Source organism: Sus scrofa, chromosome X (assembly GCF_054392235.1).
Source record: "Sus scrofa isolate SSC_HxYL_T2T_F1_AM1 chromosome X, Sscrofa_HxYL_maternal_Yorkshire_Landrace_v2.0, whole genome shotgun sequence".
In the NCBI taxonomy this organism is placed as follows: Eukaryota; Metazoa; Chordata; class Mammalia; order Artiodactyla; family Suidae; genus Sus; species Sus scrofa.
Window position 1 is genome coordinate 46,149,444 of NC_139401.1, and position 22,967 is coordinate 46,172,410.

Below are 22,967 nucleotides of genomic sequence, written 5' to 3' on the forward strand. Positions count from 1 at the left end.
TGGATAGATATATCAATATAAATACATATATAATCTAAACAGAGAAAAGATGAAGAAATAAAGATGACAAAGAGATAGTTTTCAAAATAATGCATCATATCCAAATATATTCATAGGAGAATTCTATACTTTTAAAGATCAAACACGAAAGCAATGTTAATTGTTCCAGACATGTTTATTCTGCTAAGGGAGTTGAAATACTTTAAGGGTGAGCAAATCCATCCCATATTTACAGTACTGAAAACACTCTAAAGGCCTGAACATAATCATTCTGTAGAAGGATAATCAAACATATTTAGGAATATTTGAGTCTTCTGCAGTTAAGGAGGTGCCACAATTTTTAATCTTATTGAAGTATAGTTGATTTACAAGGTTGTGATCATTTCTGCTGTATGACAAAGTGACTCAGTTATATATACACATATCCATTGGCTTTCAGATTCTTTTCCCATGTTGGTCACATTTTTTTTCATGTCCAACGTACCCGGAAGATTTCTGTTCAATGTGAGTTTCCCCATGCACACTGAGTCTGACTTCTGGGAAAAAATCTTCCCGCAATCAGTAAGTATATAAGGTTTCTCTCTTACGTGGATTCTGATGTCCAGTGCAGTGTCTCTGGTGACAGAAGACCTTTCCACAGTCACTGCATTTGGAGGGTTTCTCCCTCATGGGCACTCTCTGGTATGTGATCATCTGTGATTTCCAGGAAAAGGTTATCCCATAGTCAGTAGATTCAGAAGCTTTCTCCCTAGTGTGGATTCTCTGATGAACAACTAGCAGAGACTTCTCACAGAAGGTCTTTCCACATTCACTGCACTCATATGGTTTCTCTCCAGTATGAGCTCTCTGATGTATAATGAGATGTGACTTCAGGGAAAAGGCACTTCCACACTCAGTACACTCATAGGGCTTCTCCCCTGTATGAATTCTCTGATGAATGATGAGGGGTGATTTCTGGGAGAAAGTTTTGCCACATTCACTACACTCATATGGTTTCTCCCCTGTATGAATTCTCTGGTGTATAATAAGAGGTGATTTCTGAGAGAAGGCTCTTCCACATTGTGTACATATATAAGGTTTCTCTCCAGTATGAAGCCTGTGATGGCCAGTGAGGTGTGACTTCTGGGAAAAGGCCTTCCCACAGTCAGTACATATATAAGGTTTCTCTCCTGTATGAATTCTTTGATGTCCTATGAGGTGGGATTGCTGGCAAAAGGTTTTCCCACATTCACTACACTTATAGGGTTTTTCTCCAGTGTGCGTTCTCTGATGGATGACAAGCTGCGTTTTCCGAGGGAAGGTCTTCCCACATTCGGTACATTCGAAGGGTTTCTCTCCAGTATGAGTTATCTGGTGTATAAGGTGGGACTTCTCACAGAAGGCCTTCCCACATTCATGGCATTTAAAGTGCTTCTCTCTGGTATGAACTCGCTGATGTATAATGAGGTGTGACTTCTGAGAGAAGGCTTTTTGACACTCAAAACATTCATAAGGTTTCTCTCCCGTGTGGACTCTCTGATGAACAATAAAGGGTGACTTCTGGGAGAAGGCCCTCCCACACTCAGTACATTCATAGGGTTTCTCCCCAGTATGAATCCTCTGATGCACAACGAGGTGTGATTTCTCACTGAAAGCTTTCCCACAATCCCCGCATATATATGGCTTCTCTCCAGTATGAATTCTTTGATGTATAATAAGCTGTGACTTCTTAATAAAGCCCTTCTCACACACGCTACAAACATTGGGTTTCTCCACAGCTTGAACTTTCTTATACTGAATATGGGCTTGTTTTTGACTGAGAACGTTTTCACATTGACTAGGTCCATGGGATTTCATTCTGATGTGAATTTTCTCAGGCATATAACAGGAAGAACTATAGCTAGGTAGTCTCCCACATCCAAATCTCTCAATGGGGTTCTTTCTTATACAGCTCCTATTACAAGTCAGTGAGTCTAAATTAGATTTCAAGCTCTTTTCACATGAATCAAAGTGATGGAGTGTTTTACTTGAAGGATCAAGGTCTATGCACCCACTGAATATTTTTCCAAATGTATTAAATTTAGGGCCTCTATTCTTGGTCATTGTCTCATGGCTGAAGATTGTGATTTGTCTCAAAGCTCTACCTTGGTTTCCTTGATATCTATATATCTGACCATCAATATGCCAGACTTTAAAGATAGAGTACAATGAATTATCCCTTGGGGTTCTTTCCAATATTTCCCTTTGAAATGAAAATTCTCCAGAAATGATCTGCTGGAAAGAGTCAGGGCTTTTCTCTCTGTCTGAAAGAAGAAAAAGGTAAAATCACCATAAAGAAACAGAAATGAACAGAAGTTCTAAGAGGGTGACTGATGTAAAGTGGATGTTTAAAAGGAGACCTGATGAATTTGAAGGAAAAAAAGAGGCTGTTCATATCAGGGAAGAAGAAAACGTCCTCTTAGCCATCTCTCCAAATCTCACTTACCTGAGTAGGTCCACCTTGGCAACTCACTCTCTCTGATCCATGGGTCCTCTCCATGTTCCAACTTGGAGATTATGTCTGGTTTTATACCTGAACACCCTGTTAAGGGAAAATGACAATGGCCTTGGCAGCTATGAAACTCATGAGGATAAGAAACAGTTTCAGGGACCTCCCAGCAAAGACAGATCTTTAACTCACAAAAATCAATACCAGATATAAGAAAAATGTAAACATAAAAACTGAAACTATAAAACATTCTGTTAATGGAAAATCATAAAGGTCATGATCTTGACAGCTCTCAGAGATAAAGAGGATTTGATTCTTTGTTACACAGAGAATTTGCCCTCACCCACAGAGACCAGATGGCTATAGATCTCCAGCATCACATCCCTGTGTAGCGTCTTCTGAGCAGGGTCCAGCTGCTGCCACTCTTCTTGAGTAAAGTTCACAGCCACATCCTCAAATGTCAGGGGTTCCTATAACAGCATATTCCTGTACAATCTGCTCATTCCAATTACCTTTACCACTGCAACATCTGTAGGAGCCCTACTTTGCACTTTGTGTAACATACTTAATGAGAAAAACAATGTAAAATCCTGCAATTAGCAAGAACAATTAGTGGAACAGAATAGAGAGTCAAAAAATCAAGGCAAATAAAGTGGGAAATTTAATATATAATAAAGGTGGCATTTCAAATAAATGTGGAAAAGATAGATTATACAAAAATGGGTAGTCACCCTGCTGCTGCCACTGCCAAACACTCTGGGCAGTGCCCAACACTTGATCACTGTCCCTTCTCAGGAACCTACAACTAGGAGCAGCTTGTGCAGCACCTCCTGTGAGGGCTAAGCAGGATGAGGTGCTTCTGGCATGGTCTACAGGAGGTGGAGGCAAACCACCGCAATTATGTCTGGCTCCAAAGGTGGGAGTGTCTCACCACCACTAGGGGTCCATGAACAGACACAACTTGTAGCCCCATTCACCTCAAAGACACCACGAAGGAGGGCACTGTGACTGAACACTACCTGTTGGTGCTCTCACACCCCTGGGAACACACCCGCCCTGCTGCTGCCACAGCCAAACGCTCCAAGCAGTACCCACATGCCTGATCTCTGTCACTTCCCAGGATCCTGCAACTAGGAGCAGCCTGTATAGCATCTCCTATGTGAGCTAAGTGAGATGGGTTGTTTCATGCATGGTCTACAGGTAGCAGGGGCAAACCACCACAGTTATCACTGACTCTAGAGATGGTTATGGCCCACTCCCACTAGGGGCCCCTGAACAGGCACCACCTGTGATTCCAATCACCTCAGAGCAGGGCATTGCAATTGAACACAAGCTGTTGTTGCTCTCACTCCCCTGGGAACTCACGCACCCTGCTGCTGCTACTGTCAAATGCTCTGGTCACCTTGTAGATCTGCCTAGAGCTCATTACCACTTCCTGGGGCCCTGCAACTAGCAGTAGCCTGCACCACATCCCTGCAGGTCCTTGCTGCTATTGAGAGCCCAATGACCAGGCATTGACTAATGGTCCTACCCATTGTCTCCTTCTCCCTGAAAACACAATGAGCATCCTGGGGATAACAGCCTGCTTACACCAAAGAAAGAGACAGCAAATATTCAAACTCCCACACCAAAAATAAATAGTAACCCCCCAAAAAATACAAAGGGTTATTCTTGCACAGAAGTAGCCTTACAAGACTACAGTTTGGCTTCCCCAAACTCACAAAAAAAGAAAAACCCAAGCAAGATGAAGAAGCTCAGAAACTATTCCCAGTTATAGCAACAGGAGAATTCACCTAAATCAGTCAACAATGAAACAGACCTCTGCAGTCTGACAGACTTTGAGTTCAAAAGTGAGGAAGTGAAAATACTGAAGGAATTAAGAGGATATGAACAATAATGCAGATTCCTTTAGAAAGGAACTAGAAAATATAAGGAGGAGCCAAGAAAAACTAGAAAATTCATTTTCAGAGACACAAATTGAGTTAAAGGCAATAAAGAGCAGAATGAATAATGCAGAGGAATGAATTAGTGATGTGAAAGATAGAATAATGGAAATCACCCAATCAGGACAGCAGACAAGAAAGCAATATAAGAGACCAGTGGGATAATATAAAGCAGGCCAATCTATGCATAATAGGAATTCCAGAAGGAGAAGAAAAAGAAAAGGGGATTGAAAATATATTTGAAGAAATTATGGCTGAAAACTTTCCAAATCTAAAGGATACTGATATCAAGATACAGGAAGCACAGAGGGTCCCAAACAAGTTGAACTCAAACAGGCCCACACCAACACATATTATAATAAAAATGGCAAAAGTTAAAGATAAAGAGAGTATTCTAAAGGCAACAAGAGAAAAGCAAAGCATTAATTGTAAGGGAACCCCCATAAGGCTATCAGCTGATTTCTCTACAGAAATACTAGAGGCCAGAAGGGAGTGGCAAGATATATGTAAAGTGCTGAAAGGAAAAAAATTTGCAACCTAGAATACTCTATCCAGCAAGAATATCATTTAAAATAGAAGGGGAAATAAATAATTTCTCCAACAAATAAAAGCTAAAAGAGTACAGCAATACTAAACCCATTCTAAAAGAAATACTGAAAGGGCTTCTCTAAATTAAAAAAGAAGAAGAATTAGGATGGAGGAAACCACAGCTGGAAAGAAGTCACTTAAATAAGCCAACATACAGAACTAAACATGAAGATGTTAAAAAAAAAAAAAAGACATCAACCAAAAAAAAAAAAAAAATTAAAAAAAAAAAAAAAGACATCAAAATCATACAGTGTGGGGAAGGAAAGTAAGAAAATGTAGGTCATTTTTTTATTTTAATGATGCATTTGATCCTATATGACTATCAAGCTAAGGAAACAGACATAGGAAGGCATTACATACTTAAAAAAAAACAGGACAACCACAAATCAAAACTCAACATTACATTCACAAAAACTGAAAAGAAAAGTACTCAAGCATAAAATAAATGGAAACCATCCAACTGAAAAAAGAAAAGAGAAACATAGAATCAACTGGAAAACAAAGTTTAAAATGGCAATAAATACATATCTATCAATAATCACCTTAAATGTCAATGGACTGAATGCTCCAATCAAAAGACACAGAGTAGCAGATTGGATGAAAAAGCAAAAACCTTCAATCTGCTGTCTGCAAGAAACTCAGGGGCAAAGGACACATATAGATTAAAAGTGAGTGGATGGGTAAATATTTTTTATGCCAATGGACAAGACAGGAAAGCAGGAGTTGTGATACTCATATCAGACAAAATAGACTTTAAAACGAAGCCCATAAAGAAAGACAAAGAAGGACACTAATGGTTAAAGGATCCATTCAAGAAGAGGATATTACAATCATCAATATATACGCCCCAAATATAGGAGTACCCAGGTACCTACAACAAATACTAACAGACAGAAAAGGAGAAATTGATGGGAATACAATCATAGTAGGAGACTTTAACACCCCATTCACATCACTGGACAGATCCTCTAGACAGAAAATCAATAAGGCAACAGAGATCCTAAAGGACACAACAGAAAAGTTAGACTTAATCGACATTTTCAGGACATTACATCCAAAAAAATCAGAATATACATTCTTCTCAAGGGCACATGGAACATTCTCAAGAATTGATCACTTACTGGGGCACAAAGCTAACCTCAACAAATTTAAGAGTACAGAAATTATTTCAAGTATCTTCTCTGACCACAATGTCATGAAAGTAGAAATCAACCATAGGAAAAGAAATGAGAAAAAACTGCTTACATGGAGACCAAACAACATGCTACTAAAAAACCAATGGGTCAATGAGGAAATCAAGAAAGAAATAAAAAAAATACCTTGAGACAAATGATAATGAAGAAACAACCACTCAAAATCTATGGGAGGCCACAAAAGCAGTGCTCAGAGGGAAATTCATAGCAATACAGGCCTTCCTCAAAAAAGAAGAAAAATCTCAAATCGACAACTTAACCCACCACCTAAATGAATTAGAAAAAGAAGAACAAACAAAATCTAAATCAGCAGAAGAAAGGAAATCACAATGACCAGAGAGGAAATCAATGAAATAGAGATTAAAAAACAACAGAAAAAATCAGTAAAACCAAGAACTGGTTCTTTGAAAAGGTAAACAAAATTGACAAACCTCTGGCTAGACTCACCAAGATGAGGAGAGAAAAAACCCAAATAAACAAAATAAGAAATGAAAATGGAGAAGTCACAATGGATACTACAGAAATACAAAAAAACCATGAGAGAATACTATGAACAATTATATGCTAACAAATTTGACAACCTAGAAGAAATGGACAACTTTCTAGAGACTAGCAGACTGCCAAAACTGAATGAAGGAGAAATAGATCAACTGAAGAGACCAATCACTAGAAATGAAATTGAATATATTATAAAAACACTCCCTACAAATATAGGTCCAGGACCAGATGGCTTCACAGGCGAATTCTACCAAACATACAAAGAAGAACTTATACCCATCCTCCTTAAACTTTTTCAAAAGGTTAAAGAAGACGGAACACTCCCAAAGACATTCTATGACGCCACCATCACCCTAATTCCAAAACCACGCAAAGATACCACCAAAAAAGAAAACTATAGGCCAATATCTTTGATGGATATAGATACAAAAATTCTCAACAAAATTTTAGCAACCGAATCCAACAACATTATCAAAAAGATCGTACAACACAACCAGGTGGGATTCATCCCAGGTTCACAAGGATGGTTCAACATATGCAAATCAGTCAATGTCACACACCACATTTACAAAAGAAAAGTCAAAAACCACATAATCATTTCAATAGATGCAGAAAAAGCATTTGACAAAGTCCAACAGCCATTAAAAACTCTTACCTAAGTGGGTATAGAGGGAACATACCTTAACATAATAAAAACCATTTATGACAAACCCACAGCAAATATAATACTCAATGGAGAAAAGCTGAAAGCCTTCCAGCTAAAATCTGGAATAAGACAAGGATGCCCACTCTCATCACTTTTATTTAACATAGTATTAGAAGTCCTAGCCACAGCAATCAGACAAATAAAAGGAATCCAAATTGGAAGAGAAGAGGTAAAATTCTCACTGTATGCAGATGACATGCTACTATATATAGAAAACCCTAAGGACTCCACACAAAAACTACTTGAACTGATCAACAAATTCAGCAAAGTAGGAGGACATAAGATTAACATTCAAAAATCAGTCACATTTCTGTATACGAACAATGAAATATTAGAAAAGGAATATAAAAACAATACCTTTTAAAATTGCCCCCCCAAAAATCAAATACCTGGGAATACACCTGAACAAGGAGATAAAAGACTTATATGCTGAGAACTATAAAATATTAATCAAAGAAATTAAAGAAGATGTAAAGAAATGGAAAGATATTCCATGTTCCTGGATTGGAAAAATTAATATGGTAAAAATGGCCATACTACCCAAAGCAATATTCAGATTCAATACAATCCCTAACAAAGTACCCATGAAATTTTTCGCAGAACTAGAACAAACAATCCAAAAATTTATATGGAACCATAAAAGACACAGAATTGCCAAAGCAATCCTGAGGAACAAAAACCAAGCAGGAGGCATAACTCTCCCAGACTTCAGGCAATATTACAAAGCCACAGTCATCAAAACAGTGTGGTCCTGGTACCAAAACAGACAGACAGACCAATGGAACAGAAGAGAGAACCCAGAAATAAACCCAGACACCTATGGTCAATTAATCTTTGACAAAGGAGGCAAGAACATAAAATGGGAAAAAGACAGTCTGTTCAGCAAGTATTGCTGGGAAAACTGGACAGCTGCATGCAAATCAATGAAACTAGAACACACCCTCACACCATGCACGAAAATAAACTCAAAATGGCTGGAAGACTTAAATATAAGACAAGACACCATCAAACTCCTAGAAGAGAACACAGGCAAAACATTCTCTGACATCACCCTGACAAATGTTTTCTCAGGTCAGTCTCCCAAAGCAACAGAAATAAAAGCAAAAATAAACCAATGGAACCTAATCAAATTGACAAGCTTTTGCACAGCAAAGGAAACCAAAAAGAAAATAAAAAGAAAACTTCCAGAATGGGAGAAAATAGTTTCAAATGATGCCACTGACAAGGGCTTAATCCCTAAAATATACAAACAACTTATACAACTCAACTGCAAAAAAGACAACAACCCAATGGAAAAATGGGCAAAAGACCTGAATAGACATTTCTCCAAGGAAGATATACAGATGGCCAACAAGCACATGAAAAAATGCTCAACATCCCTGATTATTAGAGAAATGCAAATCAAAACTACCACAAGATACCACCTCACACCAGTCAGAATGGCCATTATTAATAAGCCCACAGATAACAAATGCTGGAGGGGGTGTGGAGAAAAGGGAACCCTCTGCACTGTTGGTGGGAATGTATGCTGGTACAACCACTATGGAGAACAGCATGAAGGTAGCTTAGAAAACTAAACATAGAACTACCATATGACCCAGCAATCCCACTCTTGGGCATATATCCAGACAAAACTTTCCTTTAAAAAGACACATGAACCCACATGTTCATTGCAGCACTATTCACAACAGCCAAGACATGGAAACAACCTAAATGTCCATTGACAGATGAATGGATTAGGAAGATGTGGTATATATACAAAATGGAATGCTACTCAGCCATAAAAAAGAATAAAATAATGCCATTTGCAGCAACATAGATGGAACTAGAGATTCTCATCCTGAGTGAAGTAAGTCGGAAAGAGAAAGACAAATACCATATGATATCGCTTATATCTGGAATCTAATATAAGGCACAAATGAACCTTTCCACAGAAAAGAAAATCATGGACTTGGAGAACAGACTTGTGGTTGTCAAGGGGGAGGGGGAGGGAGTGGGTTGGACTGGGAGGTTGGAGTTAATAGGTGTAGACTATTGCCTTTGGAGTGGATTAACAATGAGATCCTGCTGTATAGCACTGGGAACTCTATCTAGTCACTTATGATGGAGTATGATAATGTGGGGAAAAAATATATGTGTAAGTGGGTCACCATGCTGTACAGTAGAAAAAAAATAATGTATTGGGGAAATAAAAAAATTGGGTAGTTATTAAAAGAAATCAAAAGTTGGATACACTATTTCATACTATTCACAAAAATAAAATTTAGATCTAGCAAAAATTTATGCAAAGAAAAAGAAGCCATAAAATAAAGACAGGAGAGCTAGATTTGTTTTTCAAAAAATAATTGTAGGAGTTCCTGCCGTGGCACAGCAGAAACGAATCCGACTAGGATCCGTGAGGTTGCAGGTTTGATCCCTGGCCTCGCTCAGTTAAAGATGTGGTGTTGCCACAAGCTGTAGTATAGGTCACAGACGTGGCTCGGATCTGGTGTTGCTGTGGCTGTGGCATAGGCCGACAGCTATAGCTCCGATTAGACCCCTAGCCTGAGAACCTCCATATGCCGCAGGTGCGGCCCTGAAGAAAACTAAAATTAAAAAAAAAGAAAAAGAAAAAGAAAAAAAGAATTGTAGAATGGAGAAGACTCTTCTAACAAAGTATGCTATAAAACACAGATGCCACAAAGGGGAACTAATCAGTTTGACTACTTTATGAATTGCATGGCAAAATACATCATAAACAAAGCACAAGCAATGAACTAGGGAGAAGATATATGCACAACCCAGAGGATGGACAAAGAGCTAATGTCCTCAATATAGAGAGAGAGCTCCTATAAAGCAAGAAGAAAAAGACCAACAACTTAACATTTTTAAAAAACAGTCAAAGGACATGACCTTCAGTTCACAGAAGGGGAAATGCAAATGAGAATTCTAAACATGGAAAATGGTGCTCAATTTCATTCACATGAAGAGAAATGCAAATTAAAACAAGACATTATGTTTCCTTTATATATTATTGAAGATTAGAGTTTGATAAGTTACTGAGTTGGTGAAGATGTTAAGCACACAGATTGTGGGTATATGCTGGTACAATAGATTTTAAGGGCAATTAATTTGGCGATATGCATCAAAAATTTTTAATTTTTTCAATTTTTTTTTTTGTCTTTTCTAGTGTCGCACCCTCAGCAGATGGAGGTCTCCAGGCTAGGGATCTAACCGGAGCTGTAGCCGCCAGCCTATGCCAGAGCCACAGCAGCGCCAGATCCGAGCAGCGTCTGTGACCTACACCACAGCTCATGGCAACACCGGATCCTTAACCCACTGAGCAAGGCCAGGGATCAAACCCACAACCTCATGGTTCCTAGTCGGATTCACTAACCACTGAGCCACGACGGGAACTCCCCCATCAAAATTTTAAATGTACATATCCCCTGAGTAGCAATTCCATTTCTAGAAATTATTCTATATAAAGTTTCATGTATGTGACCAAAAGAGCACATTTGAAGGTACTGCACTATAGTACTGTTTATAATAGCATAAAAAAGGAAACAGCCTCATGGGGGATTGGATGAATCAATTAAGCTTCAATCCCCACAAGGAAATACCATATGGAACCATAAAAAGCAATAAGGAAACTCTACATAGAAAGATATGCAACAATCTCTAAGATATACTGTTAAGTGAAAAGAAAATCATGGACATTGAGAACAGATTTGTGGTTGCCGGGGTGGGGATGCACTGGGAATGAGGGGTTAATAGATGCAAACTACTGCCTTTGGAATGGATAAGCAATGAGATCCTGCTGTATAGCACTGGGAACTATTCCTAGTCACTTATGATGGAGCATGATAATGTGAGAAAAAAATATGTACACATGTATGTGTGACTGGGTCACCTTGCTGTACAGTAGAAAATTGACAGAACACTGTAAACCAGCTCTAATGGAAAAAATAAAAAGTATTATTAAAAAAGATATACTGTTAAGTGAAAAAACTATTCATCCACTCAGTAAGCACGTGCTGAATACCAGACACTGTTATAAGCACTAGGGATACAGCAGGAAAGAAACATGGCCAAAACACCTTCCCTCGAGGACAGGCAACAAGGTTGAGAGACAAATCACCGCCCAGCCAAAAAAAATTTTAGTATGTACTCCAAAATTCATATTACTTATACAAAAAAGGTGTTAGGAAGCAATAAGCAAAAGTAAAGAAGGGGAGATTTGCAGAGAAACACAAAATGGCAAATGATGTGTGAAAATATGCTGATGCCCATTTAATCATTAAAGAAAAGCAAATGAAAATAAGATATAATGCTCAACCATAAAAATAGCAAGAATGAAAAGCACTAATGCTATCTGGTAGTGGGGAAATATTGGGAAATAGACCTCCTAGTAAATTATTTATAGCCACATGTAGAAACTGAACACTCAAAATAAAAATAGAATTTGAGAAATACTCTTTAAATTTTACACATGCTTGCTCTCTGACCTAGCACACTCATGTCTAAGAATTTGGCCTCCATAAGTGCTTGACAAATACACAAAGATGTATTTATAAGGTTGTTTCCTTATTTATGACTTCAACACTTTATAGTTCTGGCTAGACTATATACTAGCCAGAACTATATAGCCATGCCTCAATTTCTTCATCTGAAAAAAATAGGGATTATTAATAATAGTACCTAGCACAAAGCATTCCTGGGTAAATTAGATGAGTTAATTCCATTAAAATTTATTATAATGGTGCCTGGCACACAGTAAGCCTTCAGAAGACAGTGGCTGTAATCATTTTTATTATTCTTACTATTACTAATCAAAGAAAAAAACTAGAAACAATAAAAAAGGACCATTAACAAGAGGCTGGTATCCTAAAAACATTAAAAGAATAGCAAAAGGATACTATGACCTATTTTATGACAAGAAATTTGAGAATGCAGATCAGAGGACAGTAAAGTATGGTCCACAGGCCAAATCTGGCCCACAAGCTAAGAGTGGTTTTTACACTCTTAATGGTTGGAAAAAAAGGTAAAAAGAATATTTTGTAATATGTGAAAATTATATGAAATTCAACTTTAAAGTGTCCATAAATAAAATATTATTGCATCGAAGCCATGCTCATTGATTTACATATTATCTATAGCTGCTTTCAACCTACAATATCAGATCTGAGTGACTGTAACAGAGACCATATGGCCCACAGGGCCAAAAATATTTCCATCTGGTCATCTACAGAAAAAGTTTACCAAAAAAAAAAAAAAGGTTGTGGCATAGGCTGGCAGCTGCAGCTCCAATTTGACCCCTAGCCCAGGAACTTCCATGTGTTGCAGGTGTAGCCCTAAAAAATAATAATAATGATAATAAAATTCAATTTTAAAAAAGAAAGAATAGGAGTTCCCGTCGTGGCGCAGTGGTTAACGAATCTGACTAGGAACCATGAGGTTGCGGGTTCAGTCCCTGCCCTTGATCAGTGGGTTAACGATCCGGCGTTGCCGTGAGCTGTGGTGTAGGTTGCAGACGCAGCTCAGATCCCGCGTTGCTGTGGCTCTGGCGTAGGCTGGTGGCTACAGCTCCGATTCGACCCCTAGCCTGGGAACCTCCATGTGCCGCGGGAGCGGCCCAAGAAATAGCAGAAAGACAAAAAAAAAAAAAGAAGGAAGGAAGGAAGGAAGGAAGGAAGGAAGGAAGGAAGGAAGGAAGGAAGGAAGGAAGGAAGGAAAGAAAGAAAGAAAGAAAGAAAGAAAGAAAGAAAGAAAGAAAGAAAGAAAGAAAGAAAGAAAGAAAGAAAGAAAGAATTGTAGACTAGGTCATTAGCAGCTTGTTGAGGCCTGGGAAGAGACATGGTCACTTTGTTCACTCAAAAAGACATTTATCAAATGCCTATTTTGTATTGGGAACTGGACATGCTAAGAGTGGTCTAGTCTAGTGGAATATAGAGAAGTTAACACTTTACTCACTGTTGTTAGGTTTTTGCCTTTTTTAACCTTGGTCAATGTTTTGCTTGTATCTCTCTCATAACATATTTATTACCACATCCTGTGTTTATTAATATGTGGGGGTTTTTTTCTTTTTTGGGCGCCCCTCCAGCATATGGAAGTTCCCAGGCCAGGAAGTGAATCTGAGCTGCAGCTGCAACCTAGGGCACAGCTGCAGCAATGCTGGATCCTTAACCCACTGCACTAAGCCAGAGATCAAACTGGCAACACCACAGCGACAACCAGATCATTAACCCACTGTGCCATAGTGGGAACTCCAATTTGTGTATTTATCTTACCCTCTTCATTAGATTTTTAAACACTTTCAAAAGGGGGGGGGAGAAAAAGTTTATACTGACCCCTAACTTAGACAAACTGGACAAATTACTTGAAAATCACAATTTACCAAATCCAACATAAAAAGAAAAAGGTAATTTGAATGGTACTATATCTTTTAAATACATTGAATTCATAATTTAAAACCTACCTATGGAGTTGCCGTTGTGGTGCAGCAGAAACAAATCCAACTAGGAACCATAAGGTTGCAGGTTCAATCCCTGGCCTCACTCAGTGGGTTAAGGATCCGGTGTTGCCATGAGCTGTGGTGTAGTTCACAGATGTGGCATGGATCTGGCATTGCTGTGGCTGTGGTATAGGCCAGAGGCAGCAGCTCTGATTAAACCCCTAGCCTGGGAACCTCCATGTGCCATGGGTGCGACCCTAAAAAGACCAAAAAAAATATTAAAAAACTAAAAAAATAAAACCTACCTATGAAGAAAACTCCACACCCTAATAACTTCACTGGAGAATTCTTCCAAACATGTAAGAAAACAAAAATACTAACCTTCCCAAACTCTTCCAGATAATACTTCCCAAATTGTTATATGGGGCCAATATAACTGTGATGCCAGAACATGATGAGAATAATACAAGAAAGGAAAATGGGAAGCCAGCATGTCTCATGAGCATAGTAGTAAAAATCCTAAGCAAAATATTAATAAGGGACTGGCTAGGTGATGATGATGGTTACAATGGTGATGATGATAGCAATGATGATAGGGGTATGTGGAGACACATGTTAGATAAAGCAAGTCCGGCCACCTGATGATAAAATTTGTAGCTGGCTGAGAAGTACAAAGGACTTCCCTAACATCTATGTTGGGGGAGTGGGTTAAGAATCCAGCATTGGTGAAAACTAACTGGTTCACAGAGACTCACCTACAGGAGTGAGAGTTCTGAGCCCCACATCAAACCCTCACGTGCGGGGATCCGGCACTGGGAGTAAGAGCCCCTAGAGCATCTGGCATTGAAGGCCAGTGGGGCTTGTGCACAGGAGCTCCACAGGACTGGGGGAAACGGAGACCCCGTTCTTAAAATGCACACACGGACTTTCACGTGCACTGGGTCCCAGGGCAGAGCGAGGTCTCCATAGGAATCTGGGTCAAACCTGACTGCAGTTCTTGGAGGTCATCCTGGGAAAACATGGGTGAATGTGGCTTGCTGTGAGGGAAGAACATTGGAAGCAAAGCTCTTGGGAATATTCAGCAGCTGTGCCTTTCTCTGGAGGTGGCCACCTTGGGAAAATCTGGCCCCACCTGTCAGTCAGTGCTGAGAAGCCCCAGGGCAAACAATAATCCAGGTGGGATCACAGCCCCACCCCTCAGTAAACAGGCTCCCTAAAGACCCCTCAGGCACACAGATGCCTCTAATCCCATCCAGAGACTAAGCCCCACCCACCAGAGGGATTAGAATCAGCTCCACCTACCAGTGAGTGGGCAGGCATCAGCCCCTCCCATCAGGAAGCCTACACCAAGCCCCCATAATGACTTCAGCCACAAGGAGGGCAGACACCAGAAGTAAGAGAGGCTACAACCCTATTATCTGTAAAAAGGTCACCACACCAAAAACCTATAAAAATGAAGAGACAGAGAACTATAACTCAGATGAGGGAGAAAGGAAAAACCCCAGAAAAGCAGCTAAGTGATGAGGAGATTCTCAGCCTCCAGGAAAAAGACTTTAGATTGTTGATGCTGAAGATGATGCAAGACATTGGAAATAAACTGGAGGCAAAGATGGATAACGTACAGGAAACACTGACCAAAGAGATACAAGATATAAAACTTAAACAAGAAGAGATGCAAAATACAATAACTGAAATAAAAAATTCACTAGAGGCAGTTAACAGCAGAATACAGGCGGCAGAAGAACGAATAAGTGAGGTGGAGGACAGATTAGTGGAAATTGCAGATGCAGAACAGAAAAGAGAAAAAAGACTGAAAACAAATGAAGAGTCTCAGAGAACTGTGAGACAACATGAAATGCACCAACATCTGTATTATAGGGGTACCAGAAGGAGAAGAGAGAGAGAAGGGGACAGAAAAAATATTCCAAGAGATAATAGCCGAAAACTTCCCTCACATGGGAAAGGAACCACTCACTCAAATCCAGGAAGCACAACGAGTACCATATAAAATAAACCCAAGGAGGAATACACTGAGACACATATTAATCAAACTGACCAAAATTAAAGACAAAGAGAAAATCTTGAAAGCAGCTAGGGAAAAGAAACAAGTAACATACAAGGGAACCTCAATAATGTTATCAGCAGATTTTTCAGCAGAAACTCTGCAGGCTAGACGGGAGTGGCATGATAATGTGATGAAAGGAAGAAAACCTCCAATCAAGATTAATCTATCCAACAAGGCTCTCATTTAGATTTGAAGGAGAAATCAAAACCTTCACAGATAAGCAAAAGCTGAGAGAATTCAGCAACACTAAACCAGCCTTACAACAAATACTAAAGGAACTTCTCTACAGCAACAGGAAACAAAAATTCCACAAATGACAAGGCTCACCAGTGAAGGTATATATTCAGTAAAGATACGAAATCATCCATGCACAATTATACCACCAAAATCAGGAATCATGAGAAGAGGTGGGTACAAATGCAGGACACTGGAGATGAACTTGCAGTTAAGAGAACAACAACTTAAAACAATCTCATATACATATAGACGCTTATATTAAAACTTCAGAATAACTGCAAACAAAAAATCTGCAATTGATACACAAACAAGGAATCTCTGGAGAAGAAATATATCTCAGAGTAAATAAGTGCATAATCCACCATGAAGGGAATCATTTGACATCATTCTTCAAATGCTGAAGTCTTCTTATATCTGATTCTGATTTCCTCTCCATCAAAGAATTTATGATAATTATAATTAAATAATGCAACTGTACAATTAAATAATACAATTCTACAATCGTATTATTAATAACCATTTCTCTCCATGGTACAATGTAAGGTCTATAATGTTTTGTTTATCACATCACCTAGAATGGTGTAATGCCTATACTGAAGAATCAATAAGAAGTAACAATCGTGAGGACATATTTATATAGTTACACTGTTTATTAACCAATTTATGCATTTTATATTTTACTTATTTTCAGAGGGTATATTATTTTTGTTATTCTTACCAGTTAAGTTATTCTTTTTATTATGCTATATAAAATATTTAATGGTTAAAAAAAAAAAAGAATCCAGCATTGGAGTTCCCGTCGTGGCTCAGTGGTTAACGAATCCGACTAGGAACCATGAGGTTGTGGGTTCGATCCCTGGCCTCACTCAGTGGGTTAAGGATCCGGCGTTGCTGTGAGCTGTGGTGTAGGTTGCAGACGCGGCTCGGATCCCGTGTTGCTGTGGCTCTGGTGTGGGGCGGTGGCTACAGCTCCGATTCGACCCCTAGCCTGGGAACCTCCATATGCCGTGGGAAGCGGCCCTCAAAAGGCAAAAAGACATAAATAAATAAATAAATAAATAAATAAATAAATAAATAAATTAAATAAACTTCACCAGATTAGAAAAAAGCAAAAGTAATATTAAAAAAAAAAAAAAGAAGAATCCAGCATTGTCACTGCTGTAGCTGGGTTGCTATGTTGCAGGTTCAGTCCCTGGTCTAGGAACTTCTGCATGCCATGTACCCAGCCCAAAACAAAACAAAACAAAAAATCTATTTTTGTACATGTTCAAAATTGAAATTTCTACAATAAAATGTATTCAAGCTACATTTATTGGATATATTTCACCAAGAGGTTAAAAAAAAAGTTGCATAACAGAAAATATGGTGTGTTTTTGGTGTGGTTAAGGAAAATACATGAAAATAATATGCTCTCTCACACATATTTATACATACGCACCTACACATATAGAGTAGGTTAAATGTGTAAATAATAGAGTTTGGAAGGATCATCCCCAAACTACATAATACCGTTTATGCCAGGGAAGAAGGCAGAAGTTAGACTGCGGAGATATTTCACTTCCTGATTTTTTTACTTTGCTATATGGTTTACATTCTTTGTCCCACATACACATTACCCTTGCAAGGAGAAAAAAATAATAGAAACTCAACTGGAAGAGCAAAGGAGATGCCCTTGAATTAGAGCGTGACCCCACAAACACTGAGATGACAGCAGAGGAGCCACAGAGAACCAGAAAACCACGCACATTCCTAGACTCTGCCAGAAATTTTTAACTAAAAACAGCTTCTTTGGAACAAGATAGCACAGTGAGCTGAAAACCACTGCCCTTTAAGAAAACTTAACAATAAAATTTCTTAGGCTCAAGGCCCAGAAATCTTGACTTACTGAGGATATGAGTGATGAACAGATTTCTCCTGATGGCGAATGCAAATCACCTGATTGTTTGCCCTTTTCACTGTGGCTTCCAGGAAGCTCACAGAGAGTGTTTAGCTCACTTTATATGTAGTAAGAAAAGATGATCTGTATACCTTCACAGCAATTTTAGCTGCATCTTGATCTTCTATTCCCTCTAAATTTATCTAATTCTTATGTTCACCTAATTGCCCTTTCCCATTTTATCCTGAGAAAACCAAGTGGGAAACAAATAAACAACTTATCTGGGACTCAATCATTTTCTTTTCCTCTTTAGAAAGCAATCTGGGTTGGGCAGATATAGAAGAGTCTTCAGAGACCAAGCTGGGTTATCCACACTTCAGTAGCTGGATGTGAAGTATGTTGCTTGTTCATTCATTGAAAACTCGTGGTTCTCATCTGACCAGTAATTCCATTTCTAGAACTTTGTCCTCAGGTAATAATCATAGATGTGTGCAGAGATTTAACTGCAGGAACCTTCATCACAGCTTTGTCTTTAATGCCCTAATGTTGAAAATAACCTAAATGCCTAGGCACTGAGGACTGAGAAAATGTCCTCAAAAGGATGGAAAGGCAGGTAATCACTAAAAGTAACACTATAGACAATTAAGAGGCTCAAGAAATACAGCACCCGGAGTTCCCATCATGGCGCAGTGGTTAATGAATCCGACTAGGAACCATGAGGTTGTGGGTTTGATCCCTGGCCTTGCTCAGTGGGTTAAGGATCTGGCGTTGCCAGGAGCTGTGGTGTAGGTCACAGACGCCGCTCAGAGCTCAGATCGCGAGCTCAGATCAGAGCTCAGATTGCTGTGGCTGTGGCGTAGGCCGGTGGCTACCGCTCCGATTCGACCCCTAGCCTGGGAACCTCCATATGCCGAGGGAGCAGCCCTAGAAAAGGCAAAAAGACCAAAAAAAAAGAAAAGAAAGAAAGAAATAACAGCACCCAAATATGAAGTATGAACCTTGTCTGGAAGCTTAATTTGAACAGATAAAAAAAAAAATCATTGTGATAATCATTAAAATTTGAGCCCTGGGTAGATATTTGCTATTAAGGAATTTAACTACTGATGCTCTGAAGATATTATTGTTAATAATTATCTTACCTTGAATAATGATACAGACCTTGAAGTCCTGATCTTTTACAGATACATAATGGAGTATTTATGGATAAAACAATATGTCTGGGATTTGTTTCGAAATAATAAGGAATATATATGTAAAATTTAATGAGCTGTATACTTAATATTTGTGCATTTTATGTTATACCTCAATTAAAAAGAAAGGAAAAAATCTTGGAGGAAGAAATGAATGGGTGGTCTAGGTTAGGGGTTGGCAAACTTTTTCTGTAAAGAGCCAAATAACAAATACTTCAGAATGGTGAAGCCTATGGCTTCTGCAGCAACTACTCAGATTTGCTGTTACGGGTTGAGAGCAGCCATAGACAACGCACAAAGCAATTAAGCTCACTGGCTGGGTTCCAATAAAATTTCATTTGTGGGTACTATAATTTGAATTTTGCATCATTTTCATATACAACAAAATATCATCCTTTTTTTGACTTTTTTCCAACCATTAAGAAATGTGCAAACCGGAGTTCCCGTTGTGGCTCAGCAGGTTAAGAACCTGACTAGTATCCATGAAGACACAGGTTCAATCCCTGGCCTTGCTCAGTGGGTTAAGGATCTGGTGTTGCTGCAAACTGCAGTGTAGGTTACAGATGTGGCTCAAATTCCTCGATGCTGTGGCTGTGGTGTAGGCCAGCAGCTGTAGCTCCAATTCGACCCCTGGCCTGGGAACTTCCACATGCCACACCTGCAGTCCTAAAAAGAAAAAAAAAAAAAAGTGCAAACCATTCCTAGTTTATGGCTGTATAAAAACAGCAATGAGCCAGATTTGGCCCACTGCTTGCAGTTTTCCATCCGCTGGTCTAAATGAAACAGATCGGCCATAAGTTGATGATTGATGAGGCTGCATGATGTGCATAAGGGGGGTTCATTATACAGTTCCCTCAATTTTTGGGAATGTTTAAAAATTTCCATAAACTATGTAGTACTATGGAAATAAAGATAATGGCTTGGAAAAATAGCCACAAAATGAGGAAGAGTCAGGCCACAAGGTCATGCCTCCAACTGTCTAATAACAAACAAACTTCCATCCCCCAAGATATTAGCATGGCTTGGGGCCTTCCAAGGCTCAACTCTACCTGACACAATCTTATTACTTGGTGTTTAATTTCTTTCATTGGATTTTCTTGGGTATCATAGGAACAGCTCTAACCTTGAGTTCATGGAAGATCCATTAAATATATACAAGATCAGTGCTACAAAATAGTGAATAGGTAATAATCAGGTATTAACTCACTTAATTATCACCCCAAGCCTCACAGGAGAGGCCTTGCCATCATCCTCATTTCCTAGAGAGGATGCTGAGGCCTAGACAGGGAAAGTAACTTGTCTAAGAGCACACAGCCAGTGATTAGAGGGCAAGGTGGTAAGAAAACAAAAAGCAGGAGTTCCCGTTGTGGTCCCGCAGCAGAAACAAATCCAACTAGTAACCATGTGGTTGTGGTTTGATTCTGGCCTCTCTCAGTGGCTTAAGGATCCTGCATTGCTGTGAGCTGTGGCGTAGGTTGCAGGTGCGGCTGGGATCTGGTGTTGCTGTGGCTGTGTCTGGCAGCTGCAGCTCTGATTGGATGCCTAGCCTGGGAACCTCCCTATACCGTGGGTTTGGTCCTAAAAAGAAGAAAGAAAGAAAGAGAGAGAGAGAGAGAGAGAGAGAGAGAAAACAAAACAAAAAGCAGAGAACAACTCCCTAGCTGTTGTGACACCACGGTTTTCAGAGATGCAACCCTCAGTATGCTTCTGGATGCTCTACAAAATTAATTCTCCTTCTAAGTTACAGATGACATTGTTTTTTAACTCAAGAATAAGAAAACGTTAAAATTACATCGTGCTTTACAGTTTAAAATTAACTTAAAATCTTTTTTTTTTTTTTTTTTTTTTGTCTTTTTAGGGCCACACCCCGGGGCATATGGAAGTTCCCAGGCTAGTGATCGAATTGGAGCTGTAGCTGCCCGCCTACACCACAGCCACAGCAACAAGGAATCCAAGCCACATCTGTGACCTACACCACAGCTCACAGCAATGCGGGATCCTTAACCCACTGAGTAAGGCCAGGGATCAAACCCACATCCTCATGGATACTAGTCAGGTTCAGTATCGCTGAGCCACGATGGGAACTCCTTAAAGTCTTAATATTCAAAGCCACAAGATGAAAAAGAGAAACCAAAAAATGAGATAGTTGCAAAACACGTATCACCAATAAAAGAGTGGAATCTGAATATATGAAAACGATTCCTACAAATCAATAAGGAAAAGGCAGACAATGCAATATAAAAATGAGCAAAAGGTCTGAACAGGCACCTCGCAAAACAGGATCTCCAAGAAGAGATCAATACATATATGAAAAGGTAGCCACTAGGGAAACATAAATCAAATCCTCACTGACCGACTCCTCCATTACAATATCGAAACCACAAGGGCTGGGACTTTTGTTTATTCACGGATGTATTACTGATCTCAAAGAACCACCCCAAAGGATCCCAACGTGACCCTACACACTTCCATTCCTGTACCCATGGACCCTCATCACTCACCCAACAGACCTCCTATTGCTCACTCGACAGATTCACTCACTCCAGAGCCCTTTTCACTCACCCAATAGGCCCCCTTTATTCGTCCCCTTGAAATCCCATCTTTCCCCCTACAGACAGCATTGCTCACCTCACAGATCCTCTTTCACGCCCCCCCCATAAAGTCTCCATCGCATATCCCGCACACCGTTATCCCTGATCCTACAGACTCCCCATCACTGATGTTCACATCATTCAGTCCAAAGGACCCCCTCATTCGTCCTTCCACAAGACCCCGTCACTGACCACACAGCCCCCCATCACTCAGCCGGGCCCCTCACCCTGACTCTGCTCTCAGGACCCAAAAGCTCCTTCTCAAGCCAGGCCGGGCTCCCAGCTTGCACAAATGGGCTCAACATCCCCCGAAAATCCCTTCCCCTTCCAGCCCTCTTCGGTGGGTCTGGATGGCGCATTCGCTTAGCTTTTGCCCGCTCAGAACCATCCGCCGAGCCCAGCTCTGCCAGTAACAAAATGACGTCATTCGCTCTGCGCCAGCAACGCGGGTACCGGCCGGGAAGTGGCTAGTGCCTCACATTGCTTCTGGAGGCTGTCATTCCAGCCAGGGGAAATAGGCGTTTTGGAGCCCGTGATATTTCCGAGGCAGAATATTCGGAACCGGTGCTTCGAAAGCAGTGTGCGGCTCGGGAGCGCCGCGACTGTCCCGGGCGGGAGAATGGGCGTTCTCGGCCGTCAGCAGAGGCACCTCCTGAGCGAAGGCGTGGCGATGCGACCTGCTGCGGCCTTCGGTGGGAACCCGGTGGGGGGAGAGGGGGCGTGCTAAGGCCAGATAGTGGAAGCACTGCCTCAGAGGCTGCTCTGAGGAACCTCACTTCCAAAGCATCTGGAAAAAAGGAAGAATACTTTAACATAAAGTTTGTATTCGCTTGGGGAACTCAGAACACGCTCCGTGCGCGCCACACGGAGCCTATCACCGCCCTCCTGCCCTCCTATTGCTCTTTCCTCAGGTCAAGGCCCGCCCCCTCCTTTCAGTCAGGGCCCTGACTTCTCTGCGTCCCTGGTCTTCCATTGGCTCCTTCGAACACAGAAGGGCCCGCCCCCTCCTGTCAATCACAGCCTAGGCTTTCTGCCCACGTCCTTTAAAGCGGGCGGCCTTTTGCACCCCATTGGAAATCTGAAAGAGTTGGAGTTCCCGTTGTGGCCCAGTTGGTTAAGGACCCAACCAGACAGTTGTCTCTGCGAGGATGCGGGTTGGATCCCTGGCCTCCTTTAGTGG

The 22,967-nt window shown here is 40.3% G+C and overlaps 1 protein-coding gene across 3 annotated transcripts; it reads right to left on the reverse strand.

Moving 5' to 3' along the window:
* Positions 1-156: 156 nt before the first annotated feature.
* Positions 157-22,602, reverse strand: ZNF630 (zinc finger protein 630). 3 transcript variants are annotated; one of them, XM_013990881.3, is made up of 4 exons: positions 22,267-22,602; positions 2,811-2,937; positions 2,465-2,560; positions 157-2,282 (listed from the first exon to the last, which is right to left on the reverse strand). In XM_013990881.3, the coding sequence occupies exons 1-4, from the start codon at positions 22,600-22,602 to the stop codon at positions 559-561; spliced, it is 2,283 nt and encodes a 760-aa protein (XP_013846335.2). In that variant the 3' UTR covers positions 157-558. The 3 variants fall into 3 exon arrangements, with proteins under 3 accessions (XP_013846335.2, XP_013846334.1, XP_020936045.1); XM_013990880.3 differs by lacking the exon at positions 22,267-22,602 and adding an exon at positions 22,015-22,209; XM_021080386.2 differs by lacking the exons at positions 2,811-2,937; positions 22,267-22,602 and adding an exon at positions 22,015-22,209.
* Positions 22,603-22,967: the final 365 nt, after the last annotated feature.

What these genes read in the sequence shown, in the direction of transcription:
- ZNF630 (XM_013990881.3), bottom strand. Translation starts at nt 22,602, where the DNA reads ATGTTAAAGTATTCTTCCTTTTTTCCAGATGCTTTGGAAGTGAGGTTC. An exon ending in TAGCCATCTGGTCTCTGTGG is followed by an intron (nt 2,561 to 2,810) that starts GTGAGGGCAAAT and finishes TTCCCTTAACAG; the next exon opens with GGTGTTCAGGTATAAAACCA. An exon ending in GCCAAGGTGGACCTACTCAG is followed by an intron (nt 2,283 to 2,464) that starts GTAAGTGAGATT and finishes TTCTTCTTTCAG; the next exon opens with ACAGAGAGAAAAGCCCTGAC.